The 23,778-nt window shown below is 40.5% G+C and overlaps 1 protein-coding gene across 1 annotated transcript in view; it reads left to right on the top strand.

The window, feature by feature from the left end:
* Positions 1-23,778, top strand: part of LOC126184879 (chondroitin sulfate synthase 2) — a 121,684-nt gene that overhangs the window by 43,153 nt on the left and 54,753 nt on the right. Inside the window, exons 3-4 of the mRNA XM_049927508.1 lie at positions 18,010-18,162; positions 19,618-19,848. Of these exons, the coding sequence (XP_049783465.1) occupies positions 18,010-18,162; positions 19,618-19,848 (384 nt within the window). The remainder of the gene's footprint in view (positions 1-18,009; positions 18,163-19,617; positions 19,849-23,778) is intronic.

The raw sequence follows: 23,778 nt of genomic DNA, 5'->3' as shown, positions 1-23,778 counted from the left end.
TTCGACAGTTTACAATTACAATACCGATTGCTGCTTGGTCCCCGCATGTCCTGACTTTGCCCCGCACCCGTTGAGGCTGTTGCCCTTTCTGCACTTGCCCGAGGCCATCTAACCTAAAAAACCGCCCAGCCCACGCCACACAACCCCTGCTACCCGTGTAGCCGCTTGTTGCGTGTAGTGGACTCCTGACCTATCCAGCGGAACCCGAAACCCCACCACCCTATGGCGCAAGTCGAGGAATCTGCAGCCCACATGGTCGCAGAACCGTCTCAACCTCTGATTCAGACCCTCCACTCGGCTCTGTACCAAAGGTCCGCAGTCAGTCCTGTCGACGATGCTGCAGATGGTGAGCTCTGCTTTCATCCCGCTAGCGAGACTGGCAGTCTTCACCAAATCAGATAGCCGCCGGAAGCCAGAGAGGATTTCCTCCGATCCATAGCGACACACATCATTGGTGCCGACATGAGCGACCACCTGCAGATGGGTGCACCCTGTACCCTTCATGGCATCCGGAAGGACCCTTTCCACATCTGGAATGACTCCCCCCGGTATGCACACAGAGTGCACTTTGGTTTTCTTCCCCTCCCTTGCTGCCATATCCCTAAGGGGCCCCATTACGCGCCTGACGTTGGAGCTCCCAACTACCAGTAAGCCCACCCTCTGCGACTGCCCGGATCTTGCAGACTGAGGGGCAACCTCTGGAACAGGACAAGCAGCCATGTCAGGCTGAAGATCAGTATCAGCCCGAGACAGAGCCTGAAACCGGTTCGTCAGACAAACTGGAGAGGCCTTCCGTTCAGCCCTCCGGAATGTCTTTCGCCCCCTGCCACACCTTGAGACGACCTCCCACTCTACCACAGGTGAGGGATCAGCCTCAATGCGGGCAGTATCCCGGGCAACCACAGTCGTAGTCCGATCGGGGGATGCGTGGGACGAGCTGGCCGTCCCCGACAAACCCCCATCCGGACCCCCACAGTGATGCCCATTGGCAACAGCCTCAAGCTGTGTGACCGAAGCCAACACTGCCTGAAGCTGGGAGCGAAGGGATGCCAACTCAGCCTGCATCCGAACACAGCAGTTGCAGTCCCTATCCATGCTAAAAACTGTGCAAAGAACGTCTGAACTAATCTACAGAGAGCGCAAACAAAACGACACAAAATTGAAGCGGTTACTAAAATACAAGATTGCCTAGTAAATGCAGTAATGCTGCCACTTGTGCACTGCTGACACACTGCTCGGCGGCGGAAGGAGACTACGCGATTTAACACTATTCGAGTACTAAAACGTGATGCTACAACTCTCAAATACTATAATACGCCCGAAATTTATGAATTAAACAATGCAAGTACCAAAAACACGCAAAGAAATTAAGAATTAAACTATGTAACAAATGAGTGAGCTAGGAGTATACGACTTGCTGCTGCAGCTGCTTATCCAACGGCGGCAGGGAGCACACTGACAGTGACCAACCAACACTGGCCGTTCAAAACAAAAACAGTTGACAGACGACTACGCGAATTTACACTATTCAGGTACTAAAACGCGATGCTACAACTCTCAAATACTATAATACGCCCGAAATTTATGAATTAAACAATGCAAGTACCAAAAACACGCAAAGATATTAAGAATTAAACTATGTAACAAATGAGTGAGCTAGGAGTATACGACTTGCTGCTGCAGCTGCTTATCCAACGGCGGCAGGGAGCACACTGACTGTGACCAACCGACACTGGCCGTTCAAAACAAAAACAGTTGCGGTAAAGGTCAATATTGTGTTGATGTATGGCTATTGTCATCAAAATGCCCAATGGGCGTGTGCTATGTATGCTGCTCGGTACCCTGGACGACATCATCCAAGTGTCTGGACCATGTGCTGGATAGTTACGTTATTTAAGCAAACAGGAAGTGTTCAGCCACATGTGAAACGTCAACCACGACCTGCAACAAATGATGATGCCCAAGTAGGGGTTTAAGCTGCTGTCACGGCTAATCCACACATCAGTAGCAGACAAATTGCATGAGAATCGGGAATCTCAAAAACGTCAGTGTTGAGAATGCTACATCAACATCGATTGCACCCGTACCATATTTCTATGCACCAGGAATTGCGTGGCGATGACTTTGAACGTCGTGTACAGTTCTGCCACTGGGCACAAGAGAAATTACGGGACGATGACAGATTTTTTGCACGCATTCTATTTAGCGACGAAGCATCATTCACCAACAGAGGTAACGTAAGCTGGCATAATATGCACTATTGGGCAACAGAAAATCCACGATGGCTGCGACAAGTGGAACATCAGCGACCTTGGCGGGTTAAGGTATGGTGCGGCATTATGAAAGAAAGGATAATTGGCCCCCATTTTATCAGTGGCAATCTAAATAGTGCAATGTATGCTGATTTCCTATGTAATGTTGTACCAATATTACTACAAGATGTTTCACTGCATGACAGAATGGCGATGTGCTTCCAACATGATGGATGTCTGGCACATAGCTTGCGTGCGATTGAAGCGGTATTGAATAGCATATTTCATGACAGGTGGATTGGTCATCGAAGCACGTTCACCGGATCTGACAGCCCTGGATTTCTTTCTGTGGAGAAAGTTGAAGGATATTTGCTATCATGATCCACCAACAACGCCTGACAATATGCGTTAGCTCACTGTCAATGCTTGTGCAAACATTATGGAAGACGAACTACTCGCTGTTGAGAGGAATGTCGTTACACGTATTACCAAATGCATTGAGGTAGACGGAAATCATTTTGAACATTTATTGCATTAATGTGGTATTTACAGGTAATCACACTATAACAGCATGCATTCTCAGAAATGATAAGTTCACAATGGTACATGTATCACATTGGAACGTACCTACGTTCTGTATTTTAATTTAAAAAACCTACCTTGTGGTCCAACTAAAACATTCATATTTCTTTATGTACTACACGAATATGTAATAAAAAATGGGGGTTCCTATTTAAAAAAATGCCGTTGATATTCATTTGATCTATGGCAGCACCATCTAGCAGGCCAACCATAGTGCCATCTGGTTTCCCCCTTCAAGCTAGACAAGTTTTGTTCTTTGTAGTTTTTTTGTTTGACACTTATTTCGTGAGATATTTGACCCGGTCACGATCAATGGACCACCCTCTCTATACAAAGTAAGTGAGAATTATAACATAGTCACAAGTTTTGAGCTCTGTATTTTTTTTTTCATGTGTAAATTACAATTAATGAAACACAAATAATCACAAATTACATTCAAGCATGCTATCATGTTTTAACACAATATTTCAAAATCGTTGCAGCATTCAATTGCCATTTTCAAATATATTTTGCTTGTGGTGAAAAATCACAATTCCTGTGGCAAGAATTACTACTGTTCCAGTGGAGGAAAACAGACTCATAATGATGGTTACATGCTGAAACCTTAAAATATATTTGAGCAAACATTGTAACATGTATTCCTGCTGATATAGTCACTGTTTGATGAAATGGACTGATTGTGTCAGTCGAGTGGAAAGCTGGGGTGAGGAGGTCAGAGAAGCTCATGAATGTTGCTATTTCAAAAGGCAGATCGAGAAAGAATTAATAATGCATCTCTATGGCTAACTGGAAAGAGCGTGGGGGGTGGGGGGGGGGGGGGAGGAGGAAGAGATACTCTTCCTTGTGAATGAAATGACAGTGGAGGTGTATACGTTATCCTGTGTGCTTCAGGGCTGCTTTGCTGTTTTGTTCTAGCTGTTAGTTTCCTTGTGCTCACTTTCGTATCTGTAGGAGACAGTGGTCCTTCACTTTGAGACCTGAGTCTATCCGTATGGACAGTATTATTTCTAATAAGACGTTGTAATTAGATTTTGACTAGAGATATCTTATTGATGAGCTGGCATGGTCTATTTCACTTTGTGTCAATGTGGGGATTAGTTAGTGCTCACTACAGCTGTGGTGATGTTTCCTTCATGCTGTTCAAAGCTGAACTTACAGTTTCTTCATTTGATTCCACAAAATCCTCAACTTTTTCATTTGTGAATGTGAGGTCTTCCATAATTTGAAACTGAAGGACACAACATGACCTCTTACAGGGACAGCCCTGTGCTCCTGTGATACTTGAATTTTCTATGGCCATCACATATGAAAGAAGCTGATGCTGATTCATAATAATGCTGATGACTGTATACACATTTCATATATCTATTTGCAGCTGGCTTCAGGAAACTAGTGTGTAAAGTCTGCATTTTCATGGTTTGATACTGCTGTATAATTAATTCTGAAGTAAATGTAGTGCCCCAGTTGGTAAGAGGGGAATCTGGTATGCCAGACTTGTATAGCCATTGTCTCCCCATTGCTTGCGCCACAGTTTTGGTATACTTACCTGAGATAGCTATCATTGCTAGATAAAAGGATAAATGATTGGTAATAATGAGCACATTGGTAATGATTTAGAGATGTTTTGACAGATTGAGTGTAAGTTTCTTATCTGATCATCTGTAATGGCTGATTAGCTCTTGGCAGTCTTCACAGTGTGCTAGCTGATGACTAAATTCCACTCATTGTGCACTTTGTACATTGTCTCTTATGTACTGTGTTATATCATACTTTCAGTGTTTCCATCAGTAATAGTTTACAACTTTTGGGTTTTTGGCCAATCTCGATGTCCCATCAGCTTTGACTCGTGGGGTTATATGCGTATTTATCTGTACAGGATTCTTTATCATCAAATACCTGCATTTGTGACATGAAGGGTTGACATTTTGGATCAGAATTCTGTGCATTCTTTTACTGAAATAACATCACCCTCTATTCCGGATACTTTGCAACCGTGTCCATCTGTATAAACAAATTTGCTGAGACATGTTACCCACCTAGCTAGTTAAATGGGTGGATCTTCGAGGCCAAGAAAATATTCAGCATTACTTGCACTGATATTGTGTAGCTGTGCTCAGCCCTGTTCAATTATTGGGATACATAAGAGGTCTCATGTTGTTGTTTTCACCTATTTCCTGGTTCAAGGTGCATTCCAAGGCATCATATGGTAGAGTAAATTGTTGCCACTAACTGGGCTAAGTAACACCAAGACGGTTGTTCGCAAGTTTCTCAACTGTGGTAGGACTTCTTCACATTCCGTCATCCAGTGAAATTTTACCCCTTTATTAGCAGTTAAATTGAAGGCCTTATAGAATCAGACACAAAGTCCTCGTAATAATCTGTTAGGCCAGAGGAGGACAGCAATTCCTTCTTTGTACTCATCATAGGGTAACTTTCTACAACTTGAAGTAACCAAGAATATGGTCAGATTTTTTTCTGATCAGTGATATGTCCCAATTGTTGAATGCCTCCAAGGACACTTAGTGTGCCAAGAGCAACCTTTGGTCATGTCAGGATATTATGCATTCAGGTTATGTGCACTTGGATATCCTTGTAAAACATAATTCAGTCTACATACACCATGGATTGCTTGGTTTTAGGCCACACATAACTTTCGTACTATAAGTATGAATATCTGTGACCCTGCATCTAATAAAATGTTACTTTTGCATTAGTACATAATTTGGCCATAACAGCTGCTCACTGACCTGTGGTGGCTGGATGTATGGAGAGTGCTGCCCAGTGGCCAAAGTGCTTATGTTCTTATTTAACAATCTTGAATTTGTTTTATACGTACATGTCTCCTTTTTTCCTCATGTTTGGGAGTGTTGACTCCTGAAGCTGAAGCTTATTGTTCACCCACTACCACCCAGAACAGCAGATATCATCAACCAGTCTTTAACCATAAGTATTTTCCCTGAGGCCTAAAAACAGGACTTGTTAAGCCACTACCTAAAAAGGACATTGCCTGATTACTGACCTATTTGCATTCTTCCAACTCTGTTCAAGGCCGTAGAACATACAGTCCAGAACAAGCTAGCCAACTACTTAAGTACAACCAATCTTATAGAGCAGGGGTTCCCAACCTTTCTGAGACCCCTGAATGAGACCTATTTAAACATTAGGGTGTAACAAAATTAACACTCCTTTCTTTAATGTGAGAAATTATTTATAATAATTAGTTAATGTTCAAACAATTGAAACACACACATTTTCAACACCAAAAAATAATGAGTCAATGGGGTGTTTGGTTCTGCTTATTTCTAATAATCCTTTCTTATATTTGGTTTGAATGGCCATTGCACATCGGATGTCATGTACCAAGTTTATTCAGATCTTTACTTTTGTTTCACTGCTACCACCGTTGAAAGTCCACTTTCATGCTGTAATCTACCCCTCCCACAATTTGTTGATGTCGCTACTATTGTTGATGGTAAAGTCTCTTTTTTTCAAAAATGTGAGAGGAGTAAGATTTACCATAAGCTTTTTACGGATCTTCTTTTCTCCAATTCTTCATGTCTAGGGGTCTGATTCTTGAAGCTGGAATTTTCATATTTTAGGTTTTCATGATTCCAATTGACATAATTGACTTTGAAGAATGCCTGTGCAAATTTTTTGTTTTCACAGTAATGTATTCTCTCACATTTTACTATATCACACTGTCTTTTTGAATTTTCACATCAACAAAGCCGAATTACATTGTTCTTCAAAACAGGTCCAGTCACATCAGAGGCATGCCCACTACTGCTACACTGTGCAGTAATAACAAGATTCCAAAGGGTTTACAATCTTTCTTGACAGATGAATTTCTAGTATGAAACTTCCTGGCAGGTTAAAACTGTGTGCCCGACCGAGACTCGAACTCGGGACCTTTGCCTTTCGCGGGCAAGTGCTCTACCATCTGAGCTACCGAAGCACGACTCACGCCCGGTCTCACAGCTTTACTTCTGCCAGTATCTCGTCTCCTACCTTCCAAACTTTACAGAAGCTCTCCTGCGAACCTTGCAGAACTAGCACTCCTGAAAGAAAGGATATTGCGGAGACATGGCTTAGCCACAGCCTGGGGGATGTTTCCAGAATGAGATTTTCACTCTGCAGCGGAGTGTGCGCTGATATGAAACTTCCTGGCAGATTAAAACTGTGTGCCCGACCGAGACTCGAACTCGGGACCTTTGCCTTTCGCGGGCAAGTGCTCTACCATCTGAGCTACCGAAGCACGACTCACGCCCGGTCTCACAGCTTTACTTCTGCCAGTATCTCGTCTCCTACCTTCCAAACTTTACAGAAGCTCTCCTGCGAACCTTGCAGAACTAGCACTCCTGAAAGAAAGGATATTGCGGAGACATGGCTTAGCCACAGCCTGGGGGATGTTTCCAGAATGAGATTTTCACTCTGCAGCGGAGTGTGCGCTGATATGAAACTTCCTGGCAGATTAAAACTGTTTTAATCTGCCAGGAAGTTTCATATCAGCGCACACTCCGCTGCAGAGTGAAAATCTCATTCTGGAAACATCCCCCAGGCTGTGGCTAAGCCATGTCTCCGCAATATCCTTTCTTTCAGGAGTGCTAGTTCTGCAAGGTTCGCAGGAGAGCTTCTGTAAAGTTTGGAAGGTAGGAGACGAGATACTGGCAGAAGTAAAGCTGTGAGACCGGGCGTGAGTCGTGCTTCGGTAGCTCAGATGGTAGAGCACTTGCCCGCGAAAGGCAAAGGTACCGAGTTCGAGTCTCGGTCGGGCACACAGTTTTAATCTGCCAGGAAGTTTCATATCAGTGCACACTCCGCTGCAGAGTGAAAATCTCATTCTGGAAACATCCCCCAGGCTGTGGCTAAGCCATGTCTCCGCAATATCCTTTCTTTCAGGAGTGCTAGTTCTGCAAGGTTCGCAGGAGAGCTTCTGTAAAGTTTGGAAGGTAGGAGACGAGATACTGGCAGAAGTAAAGCTGTGAGACCGGGCGTGAGTCGTGCTTCGGTAGCTCAGATGGTAGAGCACTTGCCCGCGAAAGGCAAAGGTCCCGAGTTCGAGTCTCGGTCGGGCACACAGTTTTAATCTGCCAGGAAGTTTCATATCAGCGCACACTCCACTGCAGAGTGAAAATCTCATTCTGGAAACATCCCCCAGGCTGTGGCTAAGCCATGTCTCCGCAATATCCTTTCTTTCAGGAGTGCTAGTTCTGCAAGGTTCGCAGGAGAGCTTCTGTAAAGTTTGGAAGGTAGGAGACGAGATACTGGCAGAAGTAAAGCTGTGAGACCGGGCGTGAGTCGTGCTTCGGTAGCTCAGTTGGTAGAGCACTTGCCCGCGAAAGGCAAAGGTCCCGAGTTCGAGTCTCGGTCGGGCACACAGTTTTAATCTGCCAGGAAGTTTCATATCAGCGCACACTCCGCTGCAGAGTGAAAATCTCATTCTGGAAACATCCCCCAGGCTGTGGCTAAGCCATGTCTCCGCAATATCCTTTCTTTCAGGAGTGCTAGTTCTGCAAGGTTCGCAGGAGAGCTTCTGTAAAGTTTGGAAGGTAGGAGACGAGATACTGGCAGAAGTAAGGCTGTGAGACCGGGCGTGAGTCGTGCTTCGGTAGCTCAGATGGTAGAGCACTTGCCCGCGAAAGGCAAAGGTCCCGAGTTCGAGTCTCGGTCGGGCACACAGTTTTAATCTGCCAGGAAGTTTCATATCAGCGCACACTCCGCTGCAGAGTGAAAATCTCATTCTGGAATTTCTAGTAGTTTATATTATTATTTTATAAATGAATACAGGAATAAACATGGTACCAAATTGCATAATTAATAAAAGAAATTTAAGTGTGCCAAATATTTCTTAATTTCAAATGTTTCTAAAAAAAATTTAACTGTACATACGAAGCTAGTACATATAAATTGTAATATTGAAAATAAAGTAATTTCTTTTTATAGATTTTAGACTGAAATATAATACGTAGTGTATAAAATTATATGAAATTTTTCGGAAAAACAAGCTGAGATAATATTGACCTGTCTAAAAGTCAAAAATATTTCTGGTATCGACTACTTCTGTTGAGGAAAAGTAATGCTAGAGGAGGATATACCTTTACAACACCTATAAGTTGTGACAAATGAAATTGGCATTCTTAAGAGGTCTTTCAACAGTAATAGCTACTAATGACAGACCAATTGCTAAAACAATGAGTGCTGTTGTATGAAAATCTTTTTATAGTTTGTTGCCTTTGCAAGATCCAAGGAACTGTCCAGTAGTGTGAATTTCAGTGCCTGAAAATATTCCTTCATCTACAGAAACTGCTCTTAGAACTCAGGTCAATTTTCCGAACCTGAAAAAATATTTACTATTAGAATTTGCTACTGATGGCAAGTAATACTGCCACTGGATGGACAGCAGAAGCAATAAATAGGAGAGTAAAGTTGCCTGAGTGAAGTTGGAATAATAAATAAATTTTCAAAAGGAAGTTTTTAATTTTTACGAAACTGAACATTAACAAACGGTTTGTATTAACAGTCTCAACTCACGACAGTGAAATGTGATGTTTTAACATGATTACCACCAAAAATTTGAGGGTGACCCATTAACTTTTGATGAGACGATGTTGCAATTTACTGGGAGGGACATGCATGGAAATAAATGGATTAGGGAACAGATTAGAATGTGGGACAACTGTGATAGTGATGAAAAGATAGAGAAAGTGGACTTCACAGTTCTAAGGGAGAGGAGGATAGGTGGCCATAGGAAGATCTTTTCCGCATTCCAAGAAATAAGAAAAAAGTGAAAATATATGGAAGATAGGCAGAGACATTAAAAGCTATGCAAGAACAACATTGATTTGTATATCTGAAGGTCGCAATGCCTGGAAATACCTAGAGGAGGCTTTTACCCAACAGTGGGTATCGAATGGCTGCTGCTGCTGCTGCTGTTGCTGCTGCTGCTGATGAAGATGTGTTTTATATTAGAATCTGCCACAGTTTTGATAATGAAAATTATTTTTTTTTAATTAAATGCATTTTGTTTTTACCCTTCAGAAATTGTCATTTTACCCCTCAAGGGTAATTATCCCAGGTAGGGAACAACTGTTGTACACAAATACCAATCAGGTATGCCAACATTAAACATCATGTTGTGTCTAAGGTGGCCAACAGGATCAAGCATCATGCCAGTATTGCACTGATAAGGGAAAGGATCCATGACATGTGGAACAGACTGGACGTCACCGCCAGGGAGCTACTATGTCTGCATCTGGACTCTGTAAACAACTTAGCACAAGAGGTCTGCGACAGTGCGTCATGGTCACTACGCACTGATGGCATGCATCAAACACAATACTACAGCTCTGCAACTGACAAAATTTGAGTGCATGAACAATGGAGTGCAGCAAACACATGTTAACCTCAAGGTGGTAAATCTGAGTAGTCGCACATTAGATGATGCCACCTTAAAGATACTCAGAAGGACCCTCAACTTTGCAGTCACTTCTATAGATTTACTGGTTTCCAGCTTCATCAACTCTGTGGGGCAAGAGGTCAACACCCAACCATCAAGTGTTGCAGAAGAGATTTGGAAAGAGAGAGACATACAGGGCGATAAGCAAAGCCAGGCTGCCCAAAATGAACATTTCAAGAGATGAGTGGGTGGCTCTCAAGAGTTTAGTGGAAGATGAAAACTTAGTGTTGTTACCAGTGGACAATGGGAATTCAATTTCCACACTGCAGAAGACCAACTATGACCAGAAGATCTGTCAACTTTTAGAGGACCCTACTTACAGTCCACAATAGAATGATCCCACCAACAGAGTGGACAGGAAAACAAGGCTCTTCTTAAGGAAACAGAATTGCCTGAGAAAGCTGCCAAGCAACTGAAAGCTAAGGCACCAGTGCCACCAAGATTGTGTGGATTACCTAAGATCCATAAAGAGGATGTACTGCTTCATTCTATCATGAGCAATATTGATACAGCCACCTACCTTAAGAAGATGTTAGCACCATATGTGGGGAAGCGTGTCCACTTACAACACTAACCGGCTGTGAAACGAGCTAATTGTACCCTCCGAGAGGATTTGCGAAATTTGACCGTGCATGTATCTAATGGATGAAGATATCGGACTATAATTTTGAATATATTGCAATTAACAGAAAAAATAAACAGGCTTTAACTTTGGGGTTTAATGAAAGCAGAAAAGTTCATATACGAATAAAAAAATTAACAAAAAAAAAAAAAAAAAAAACAGCCACCAGCCCAATTTGCCACATTAATTTAGAAATATATGTTTAAGAAAATTGAATATTAGTTATTGAAGTGACTTTCATTAAGATTTCCCTTTGAATAACACATAGGATACAAACTGACACAGGACACTCTGAACTGTGTGGAGCAACAGTTACCAATAATGCACAGACTAGTAATCATAGAAAGCAAAAATGTACCAAACTAATACTAGTAATAGTTACATTCAAGATCACTACTTGGCTCAGTACTGAAAAGTTACTGCAAGTAACGCAGAACTAAAATTGGCCAGCAGGGGCTTCTCACTTAACTAACATGTAACAACCACTAATAAAAAAAATAATAATATCACAATTACACTGTTTATACTCCCACTTAAAGAAGTATATCAGATTTCTTTAGAAGCAATAATATTCCAAGTATCATTCTAATATGAGAAGAAAATGGTGGGGACCCATAAACTGATATAGTATCACTAATAAAACCCTATGATTATTTCAGTAGCAAAATTTAATTCAACTAAAGTTAATTGTTAGCTTCACTTGGAATAGTTGATGTTTTTACTTTTCAAGGCAAATTGTTCAACACTGAGCTCAATTAACTTCAAAAGAATTGTTCATGATAGCAATCAGTGATAAATTATCTTTCAAGTAAGTTTAACTTACGTGCCTTTTTCATTACCTGTGAAGCAGGTGTTTTAGATAGTAACATTTACACAGTCTTGTGCTGAAATTTTTGCAAAACAATACTTTGCAATAAACTGAGAGCACTTTAGCAACATTCTAACTAACTTCAACTCTTGCTAATCCTTGCATGTTTGACAAACATAAATAAATCACTAGTTCATTTGAAACAGGATACTTGGTTCTTCAAACACTTAGGAGAGGACACTGCATGGGTTCATGATCAGGATAGAAGATATGGTTCCAAACACAGATGTATAGCACTTGGATTATTATTGAAATCACTCACACAAATTAAGTGGTCCGTGCTCTGATACATATCTGTATGCATGAAGTTTGTGGAGCAGTGGTGAATTTGTGGTGGCAAACGACATGGCGGCTAACTACTCACGGCTCTTGATATTTGAATGCTCTATAAAATTTCTTCTTGGCGGTGGATTTTTAATGTGTTAGACCTATTCCTTGTTGCCGAGAATACCAAGCAACAGCCAAATCCACATCTGAGGCAAACTTCCTTGCAAAGTGGCTTCCAATTGTCTCCCTTGGCACCGCTGATGTGTACCGTGCAACAGCTAGCCACTGACTGTGTACCGTTCACACCAAGGAGCTGTCCAGTTCGACCGCCAATACTACGTTTTGCATCGTGCCAAGCCACTTCCTTTGCGGAGGGACTTCCCTACATCTTTAACATTTTACAGTACAAGTGCCCTCAGCATGAACCAGCTTCCAATTCAAATTGCTTATCTTATAAACTTAAATATATTATAAAATTTTGAACTTAACTAACAAAGAATAAACACTTCATAGTTGTAGATTCACAGTTATGTAATAAAAACCTGCTTCTAATTGATTATAAGTGTTACACACTACGTCCACAACTCCTCAGACTTCATGGAACATCTCAAAAACCTACAAATCTCAGACACAGACATCTTGGTCAGCTTTGACGTTGTGTCTTTATTCACCAGAGTACCACTTCAGGATACACTCGATTTGATCAGTGAGAGATTTGAGGAAGCTCTGCTGGATCTTTTCAAGCATACTTTAACACTGAAGGAGTATGATGTGTAGCTCCTTACCTCTGATAGTGGCAAATATGTTTATGTAGAAATTCAAAGATGATGTCCTTACAACAGCTGCCTACCAGCCAACATGTTCTTTCAGATATGTTGTTGACACATCCATCATCTGACCACACAGCCAGAAGAGATGGACGAGTTCCTGGACCATCTGAACTCAACACATCCCAACGTTAAGTTCACCATGGAAATAGAGAATGATGCTCAACTCCCACTCCTGGATGTCCTGGTGAAGGGAAAGGCAGATGGCATATTTGGCCACAGTGGGTATAGAAAACAACACACACTGACTTATATCTACAGGTGTCAGCTGCCCCCACCCAGCACAGAAGAACAGTGTGTTCAGAACACGTGTACATGAGCCAAGACATTCTCTGACCCAGACAGCTTGACAATAGACTTAGAACATCTACATCGAGTGTTCACAAACAACAGATATTCAAGCAGGGACATCTACAACGTACTACATCCTGCCAGATGACCTGATTCAGTGGAAGTGGAACAAAAAGAAGAGACCAGGAAGTGTATATTCAAGCAGGAACATCTGCAACGTGTTACATCCTACCAGATGACCTGATTCAATCGAAGTGGAACAAGAAGAAGAGACCATGAAGGTAGCCTTTCTACTGTATGCAAGGCCTGTCTTTAGTAAGATCAGCAGAATCTCAAAGAAACTTAAAATTGAAAGATTGTTCTGCCCACCTAGCAATATCAGGACCTTCCTTGGAACAATCAAGGATGATCTTGGGTGAAGAAAACCTGGTATTTACCATATACCATGTGAGTGTGGTATGTCTTAAATTGGTCAAACCACCTAAACAGTGGACATAAGATGTAAGGAACACCAGAGCCATACCAGGCTATGACAGGCCACTAAATCAGCAACAGCAGAACATTGTCTGGAGCTTGAACACATCATGAATTATGACAAAACAGGATCATGGCTCAGATCCCCAAATTCTGGGACAGTGTCATCAATGAGTCTATTCAAATCAAGATGGCAGAGAACCTGATCAACCAGGAATCAGGATACCAGCACAGTGTGGCATTGAATCTGGCTTTGGAACTACTACAGAAACAAGGGGGAAAAGTTCCCTTCTCCAGTAATGAAACTCAGATGACTAGGGGCAAACCTCATACACAACATCAGGTTGGCACTACCTCCTCAGGAGACATCCACAGCAGTGACGGACAAGATAGGGAACAACATCAACCATCTGAAACCTCTGGCACCGCACAACCTGTGAGCAGACATAATACAGAACACCAGGCAGCAGCTACGTCCAAAAGTAGCCACAAGAGAAAGCTGCAGCAGTTGCAAACAGCATAAGGAACATCTCCAGCATCATATAATGCTAAGAAGACACCTAATATGGAACACCATGGTACAGCTGCCACCACAGAAGACAGCTTCAACAGGTGTGGATGGAAGAGGGAATGCATGGAGATGGATACCATTGAAGAAACAGCCTCAGTGGGCATGGACAGTATAGTGAACACCAAGAACCACCCAGGCAGCCCAGGAAACACTTGATGAAGATGCCAAGTTATGACATCAAAGATCGTGCTGGGAAGATGCGGATCACCGGCAGTTCACTTGATCCTGCGAGATGATGACAAATCACTATGAGTGTCTAATAAATTAAAACCCACCTAATCCTGTTGGGTCATATTAGGCTCATTAGCCCAAAACATCTTGAATCCCTTCCACCTTCAATCTTAAATGGTATAAATATTATCTTCTTTCCTTCAGCAAATAATCTACGAACAGTAACAGATGAAAAGCTAAATTGGGCTGAACACACAACAGGAACATGCAAGAAGGCATCTGCATTCCTCTGTGTCCTATAAAAATATAAAAGCTCTTCCTTTCCAACCTGCAAAAGAAACTGCACCTTTTGATTACAACAATGTTATCTGGAAAGTCTTTCTCAGGAAACTGATGACGCCTGGAACTGGTGATGAATTGCCTGCATTTGGTAAATCTGCAATGTTTGACTATTTGATCCTATTTTATCATTTTATAGACAGCTATCCTGGCAATGTGTAGCCAAGTATAGAGAGTTCCATATACTCTATGTCCTCTACTGTTTTGTCAGTGTACACTGTCCCTCATATCTCTCCTTGGCCTTCATGCTCTTGTGTGAACAACATAGCAGAAATATTCATTCACATCAGAGTAAAATCCTTATGTCCCACTCCGTCATCCAGCCACCTCAAAGTTCTTGTCAGTAGCAGGAACCAGACTGTCGAGTCCACCTTCATTGTATTAGAGAACTGAATAACATCTCCAGCTTCAAGAGACAGTTAATGACATACCTGCTGAAGCGACATTAATGTCTACCTTTGCCCCCATAATACTCGTTACCCTATTACATCCTTCTTTCCAACCAGATCTTCCTCATTTCTCAATGTTCGTAGCTAGTGTAATCTATGAAAATGTCTTTCCCTCAGATCTCACTTTGTCAGAAATATCTTTGTACACCCACAAGTACATTTTGTATATACCACTATCACTCAGCACTATAATTCAGCAAAAGCAGTAGCATTAGTACTGCTAATATTAATTTTGTTAATTCTTAGTTACTGCTATTTATTCACATTCTCTATAAATACATTCAAATCATTTTTATTGTATTAATACCATTTTATTACATTTGTTATATTAAAATTGTTCTTATTTCTTAGCTAACTATGATATAAAAAAGTACTGCATGTGTGAAACTCTGGTCTGAAGTAAGATCTGATCTGTTTCAATAAGTAAATAAATGGGACCCTCCTCTGAATCAACTAACCAACCAAATAAATAAATATTGTGATAAGTGATCACAGAATAGAAAATCAAATAAAATTGGTCAACAGAGGAAAGGCAGCTATATCTGCTGGGATACCTTTATGATTCTATGTTATGCAAAAGAACTTCTTCCCTTTTTTTTGCAGCATTTTATTGCATGTTACTTGAGCAATAGAGCAATACAAGTGACTGGAAAGCATGTCAGGCCTTTCCACTTCTTAAGGAAGGTCATCAGATAGACACACATAACTCTAGGCCTACATAACTGAGTGCATTCGGGAAGAACAAGGTTCAATATCTCATCAGCCATCTAGATATAGGTTTTCCATGGTTTCCCTTAATTCCTTGGCTTAAATACTGGGATGCTTCCTTTGAAAAGGACATGTCTGATTTCCTTCCCCACTAAGAATTCATACTGCCTGTTGTCATTAATGGGTCATTAAACTGTAACCTTCCTTCCTAAATACCGCTCCGTCATAAAATTATTAAAAGAATATTTTATTCTCACCTACATGGAGACACAAAAACTACTCTTTAAGAATCAACATAGATTCTACAAAAAGGGATCCTGTAAAGCTGTTCATCCATGAGATCCAGAAGACAGTAAATAGTGGTGCCCAGATTGATAATGTGTTCCTTGACCTCTGGAAGGCATTTAATACAGTCCTTTGCTGTTACCCAACAAATGAAACATGAGCTTATAAAATACTGAACTAACTATGACATATTGAGGACTTCTCAGAAGATGGAACTCAGCATGTTGCTCGTGATAGGAAGAAATTGTTAGAAATGAAAGTAACTTGGCCATACCCCAAATAAGTGTTGTAAGGTTGTACTGTTTATAATATACATTGAGATGACAAAAGTCATGGGTTACCTCCTAATATTGTGTCAGAACTCCTTTTGCTTGGTGTAGAGCAACAACTCAGTGTGGCATGGGCTCAACAAGTTGTTGGAAGTTCCCTGCAGAAGTATTGAGCCATGTTGCCTCTGTAGCCATCCATAATTGCAAGTGTTACTGGTGCAAGATTTTCTGCACAAACTGACCTCTCAGTTATGTCTAATAAACTTTCAGTGAGATTCATGTTGTGTGATGTAGGTGGCCAGATAATTTGCTTAAATTGTCTAGAATGTTTTCCAAACCTATTGCCAACAGTTGTGGTCCAGTGACATGCTTAGAAACATGAAGTCCATGAAAGGCTGCAAATGGTCTATAAGTAGCCAAACAGAACCATCTCCAGTCAATAATCTGTTCAGTTGGGTCAGAGGACCCTGTCCATTCCATGTAAATGCAGTGTACACCATTATGGAGCCACCACCAGCTTGAACAGTGCCTTGTTGACAACTTGGGTCCTCAGCTCCATGGGGCCTCAGCCATACTCAAAACCTACCATCAGCTCTTACTAACTGAAATTGAGACTCATCTGACCCGTCCGTGGTTTTCCTGTCATCTAGGGTCCAACCAATGTGGACATGAGCCCAGGAGAGGCACTCTAGGCAATATTATGCTGTTAGCAAAGATACTTGCATTGGTCATCTGCAGCCACAGCCTGTTAACACCAAATTGTGCTGCACTGTCCTAATTGATTCAGGTACTGGCTCTTAATCTTTAACATAAACTAATGTAACACACTGCACATAATTGGACAGAAAGGCTCAATGTTATTTGATTACACGATTCACAATCAGTCACTGGAAACACACAGTCATTTGGTATATAAAAACATGATTCCAGAGTGATCTTACAACAACAATGTAAAACTAGTTGTAAGAGGAATGAATACCAGACTAAGATTTATTTGAAGAATTCTAAGCAAATGTAGTTGTCCCATAAAGTAGACAGCTAACAATATCATCATTTGACTATTCTTGAGTAACAGACATCAGTCTGGGATACTTACCAGGTAGCATTAATAGAGGAGATAGAAAAAAAAAATCCAAAGAAAAGAAACAAATTTTGTCACATGCTTACTTAGTAGGTGCGAGAACATCAAAGAAATGATCACTGTACTGCAATGACATTTACTCCAAAGGAAGTGTAGTGCATTACCAAGGTTTACTGTTAAAAGCCTTAAAATAAATATTACAATAAGAATTGGGTATCATGCATCTTGTGAAATGGCTGTGACAAGAAAATTGGATAAATTTGAATGGATAATGATGCTTGCCGGTTGTTTTTTTCTGCACATCATTCGCAAATGAAACAAGAAAAGAGAAAATGATAGTGCTACACAAAGTATCCTTCACCACGAACTGTGAAGTGACTTGCAGCATTTGTACGTAGATGTAAGTAATTGCCACTTATAGTTTATTACTTAGGTTATGTAATGAAATTTTTCTTTTATGTCTCTGTTACATGTGTATGAATTCTGTTTTATTTCAGGGTCAGAAGTTTACGAGTTTTGAACTGAACAGTAATATGGACATCAGAAAAAATTTTGATAAATTGCAACAAGATCAGTTATTTGAATCTTCACTGACCATATATCCAGTCAGTGAAGCTTTGGCATACAAGTTGCATTCTTATTTTTGTAAGGTATGGTTGCTTTTGTGTTGCACTTTGATTGTGAGATGTGACATATATAAAATTGATTCATACTAGAAAGAAAAGCTGATACTGGTATAAGATAACTTGACCATTAAAGTCCATTTCATGAACATCAGTACTTGCTGGTCTTATGATCTGAAGAAAAGAATATTTCTTTGAAATGAGGAAATAGTAAACAAATAACAGAGCCAAACACACACAAGTGCATTGTCCCAACACTGCAGCTCTACTAGGATGAGGCAGTGTTTCAGCTGGAGTGTGTGGCAGGAGGCAGGAGGAAGGAGACGTTGCTAAGGGCTGTGAAGGAGAGACAGTAAGGGAACAGGACAGAAATGAGGCATTGGTAGCTCGCCTTGGCACGGATAAGGGAAGTTATATGTGGTCCCTGTACTGGATGAGTGGACTGGGAGAGGTAAATAAAATAGAGGAATGTGAAGACTGCACAAAGGAATGTGTGAGCATAGATTAAGTGGGAGAGTGGGAGGGAGGGGTGGAAATGAGTGTAAGACGGGCATATGGAGATCAAGGCCAAGAGGACTGCAGGATTGGAGTATGTATTGTAAGGGTAGTTCCCATCTAGGTAGTTCAGAGAAGCTAGTCTTAGTGGGGGGATTTAAATTGACATGAGCTGTGAAGCAGTCATTGAAGTGGAGAATGTAGTGATCAGCAGCCTGATCTGTCCTACACAGTTGCACCCTGAAGCACATCCAGTTACAGTACTGCCACAGCCATATCTGACCTTATCAGAGGCAGAGCCTTCTGTGAAAGCAGTCATGTCATATACTAGCTATACTATAACTTTTCCACTGCCTTTCACATGGGTCTCCAATGAATGGCCACTGTCAAACTGTGACTGAGGGCAGAACTGACCCCCAGTAGCAAAACGCACTGCGAACACAGTATTCTCAACTTCAGTGGCTGCTTCACAAACAGTGTCCCCTGGATCCTCCTCCCTGAAGACCAGCTTGCCCATCAGTTGACTCATCCACTTTCTTCTCTGCAGTCTCCCTCTTGCTCTGTACTATATCGACTTCCCAATCCACTCCTGCACTTCATTGTACACCACACACAACTCCCCTTGTCTCCTTCAGGGCGAACTTGCTGGTGCCATATTCCGTTCCGATTCCTTTGCTGCCTCTCCCTCCCAACCCTAAACCAAACTTCCTTTCTCTTCCCACCCATTAAATCATAGAGTGTATTTTTACCTGTATCCATGAACATGAACTGTTGAAGACTCATCAATGATACAGTGTTTAACTGTTATTTGTAAGTTCTAGCAAATCCTCGAATGATGTAGAGTGAATCATTTAATATTTTATTTTGTGGTTATATAATGTTGTATCAGTTAAGAGACAGAGTTAATTGCTTTAAATGAGCTCCTGTTTTCTGTATTTGAAGATGAATTAGATTTGCTGATTTAATAATGGTTATTTTTGTTTTCAGTCATCTTTAAATGATGTTGTTAACAAAATAGATGCTTTGCGACATTCTATGACAAACAAAAGTCATACCTTAGTACCTATTACATGGCCTGTGGGAAACCAGCCAGGAAATATTCCAAGCACACGTTTTGATGTGTTGCGATGGGATTACTTCACTGAGAAATTAATGTATCTGGGGTCAGACTTTACCAATGTCAAACAGCTAACTGGTGCTGATAAACGTGACATTGAGGTAAATATCATTTTGTTTCAATATTTTTGATCTTTTGTGCCTGTTTTAACTAATTATTATAAGTAAAACACAAATACTATTCTTTTTAATTGGAAATATTATGAGCTGTTTTGTGACATACAGTGTGCTGGTAGAGCCAAAATGAAACATCTGGTTTCACTGTTGTATAATCTAACTAGACATCACTGAAAGAATTTTACCTTAAAAAATTAGACAACTTTTATCTTCTTCATTTTGTATTATTTTGCAATTACATCAGTGTGTGACAGGCTGGGTAGAGATGCCTACTAGAAATAGAAAAAATATTAGCAGGCAAGACTAGAGAATAGGTACTAAATCATAACATTTAAAAATTATTAAGCTTGAGAACAGGCTGCTTTGAGAGGGGGAGAGAGAACAGTGAAAATAGTTTTATTTATTTATTCCTTTCCATATACCATTTGTCCTCATAATACAATGAAAATAAATAGCTCAAAATTAACAGACATGTAGAATATATAAGGATCTTTTTATGATAATAGGCCATAGCCTTGCTGAAGGGACTGTCCCAGCATTTTCCTGAAATAGTTTAGGAAAACCTAAGTCAGGATGGCTGGAAATATCAAACTTCATCCTCCCAAATATGAGGTCAATGTCTTAACAATTGCAGTGCCTCGTTCAGTCAGTCCCAATGATATCCCTATGATACTATGTTCTGTTTTTCATACACAGTTTGTATGAGATAACTTACATTATAAAAAACAGTTTTGCATTGTTTCTTTAAACATATCTGCACTATCACTGCATATGCTACAAACATCCTCTGGCAACTCCAGGACCAAGAATATGCTGTTATCCCCTTGCACTTCCTTCAGTCTGCACATGGTGACTGAGATGAACTCAGGAGAATAACATGCCATTTGTATCATGCATTGTAGATCTTGGTACATGATTTTCTTGTAAAAGCATTACATTGTGTTCATGTATTGTAATGTGACTTGGTATTGTAGTTGTCCCCTATCATTATTAACCCTTACTCTAAATTCTCTTCAATTTTATAGAATGCATTATTTACAGAGAATGTAAGATGTGTTTTAGTAATCTTTTTCACCTCCTTGGACAATCTTATACAATTTAATTCCCTTGTAGAAACTGTTGTTGTTAGTTTTTTGTTTGTTTTTACTTGGTAAATGTATAAGTTCAAATTGCCCTGCGTTCTACATCTACTTGTCTTCATCTTGATAATTACGCTGCAATTCACAATTAAGTGACTGGCAGAGGGTTTATCAAACCACCTTCAAGCTATTTCTCTTCCATTCGACTCTCAAACAGCACATGGAAAAAAAGAACACTTAACTCTTTCTGTGTGAACTCTGATTTCTTTTATTTTATCATGGTGATCATTCCTCTATATATACGAGGGTTGGAACTTCAATAGTGGCAACTATTTATTTACAGCTTGTACAAAACATATACATGTTTCAAAGTTTTGCTGACCTTCAAAGTAGTCACCAGCATTGTGTATAACCCGTTGCCAGTGATGTGGAAATCGTAGGATACTCTTAGCAGTGCCAGTGGTGTTGACAGTTCGAGCGGCGCGGTCTATTGCCTGACGAATTTGTAGCAGTTCTGAAACGAATGCCGTGAAGTGTTTCCTTCAGTTTACAAATCGAGTTGAACTTACAAGGGCTTAAGTCAGGGGAGTGCAGTAGGTTGCATAGCACTTAGCAGCCCCATTAGTCAAACAAATCAGTAACAGCTTGCACTATACGTTCTTGAGCATTATCCTGCAAAATGATGGTCAGGTCCCGCAGAAAGTGTCATCACTTCTGTCTCTATGTTGTTCATTTTTAGAACACAGCCTACGACCAGCTTAGAGACAGAAGTGATACACTTTCTGCAGGACCTGACCATCATTTTGCAGGACAATGCTCAAGCACATACAGTGCAAGCTGTTACTGATTTGTTTGACTTATGGGGCTGCTAAGTGCTATACAACCTACTGCACTCCCCCGACTTAAGCCCTCGTCAGTTCAACTTGATTTCTAAACTGAAGAAAACGCTTCACGGCTTTCGCTTCAGAACTGCTATAAATTCGTCAGGCAATAGGCCACGCCACTCGAACTGTCAACACAACTGGCACTGCTAAGAGTATCCTACGACTTCCACATCACTGGCAACTGGTTATACACTACTGATGACTACTTTGAAGGTCAGTAAAATTTGAAACATGTATCTATTTTGTACAAGCTGTAAATAAATAGTTGCCACTATTAAAGTTCCAACCCTCTTAGATGGGCACCAACAAAAATATTTTCACACTCTGAGGAGAAAGTTGCTGACCAAATTTTATAAGTTCCTGCCACAACAGAAAACACCTGTGTTTTAATGACTGCCACCTCAATTTTTGTATCATACCCATGGCATTCTCTCCCCTATTTCATGATAATACAAAATGAGTTGCCCTTCTTTGAACTTTTCCAGTTTCCTCCATCAATTCTATTTGATGCAAATCCCACACCACATATAGCAGTATTCCAGAAGAGGGCAGACAAGTGTAGTGTAATCAGTCGCTTTAGTAGACCTTTTGCATTTTCTAAGTGTTCTGTCAATAAATCGCAGTCTTTGGTTTGATTTCTGCACAACATTATTTATGTGGTCATTCCAGAAGTTACTTGTGATTGTAAGCCCTAAGTATTTAGTTGAATTTACATCCTTCAGAGTTGTGTGTTTTTCCTGTAACTGAAATTTAGCAGATACCTGTTAGTATACATGTCAGTGACTTCATACTTTTCAGTATTTAGAGTCAATGGCCACTTCTTGAAGTATACAGATATCTTGTCTAATTTGTTTTGATCATCTGATGACGATAAATGACAGCATCATCTGCAAACCATTGAAGAGGACTGCTCGGATTGTCTCCTAAATTGTTTATGTAGATCAGGAAAAGCAGAGGGCCTATAATATTTCCTTGGGGAATGACAGATATCACTTGCATTTTATTCAGTGATTTCCCATTGATTACTATGTACTGAGTCCTTTCTAACAGGTAATTGTGAAACCACTTGTGGGACAAAACTACATAGGCACGCAATTAGAAATAGCTTGTTAGGAATGGTATCAATAACTTTCTGGAAATCTAAAAATAAGGAATCGGTTTGATGGCCCCCCCAACAATAACACTCATTACTATGTGAGTATAAAGAGCTAGTTGTGTTCACAAGAAAGATATTTCCAGAATCCATGTTGGCTATTTGTCAGTAAATTGTTTTTCAGTGTAGTTCATAATCTTCAGACACAATTTATGTTTCAAAATCCTGCTGCAGAGTGATGTTAGTGATATGGGTCTGTAATTCAGCAGATTACTCCAATTTCCTTTTTTGGGTATTGGTGTGACATGTGCAGCTTTCCACTCTTTAGGTACAAATCTTTCTATGAGTAAGCAGTTGTATATGATTGCTAAGTATGCAACTATTGTATCAGCATACTCTGAAAGGAATCTGACTGGTGTACAGCCTGGACCAGTGGCCTTGCCATTATTAAGTGATTTAAGCTGTTTCAGTACACTGAGAATATCTATTTCTAAGTTATTCATGTTGGCAATTATTCTACATTCAAATTCTGGAATATTTACTTCATTTTATTTGATGAAGGAGTTACAGAAAACGGTATTTAGTAATTCTGCCTTAGTGGCACTGTCGTCCGTGACATCACCATTGTTGTATTGCAGTGAAGGTATTGATTGTGTCTTTCCGCTGGTGTACTTTACATATGACCAGAATATCTTTGGATTTTATGCCAGGTTTTGAGACTGACTTTCATTGTGGAAACTGTTAAAAGCATCTCGCACTGAAGTTCGCAGTAAATTTCAAGCTTCTGTAAAACTTTGCCAATCTTGGGGGGTTTTGCATCCTTTGAAATTTGGCATGCTTTTTTTGTTGCTTCTGCAAC

Source organism: Schistocerca cancellata, chromosome 4 (genome assembly GCF_023864275.1).
Source record: "Schistocerca cancellata isolate TAMUIC-IGC-003103 chromosome 4, iqSchCanc2.1, whole genome shotgun sequence".
Taxonomy (NCBI): domain Eukaryota; kingdom Metazoa; phylum Arthropoda; class Insecta; order Orthoptera; family Acrididae; genus Schistocerca; species Schistocerca cancellata.
This window is presented reverse-complemented; position numbering and strand designations above follow the sequence as displayed.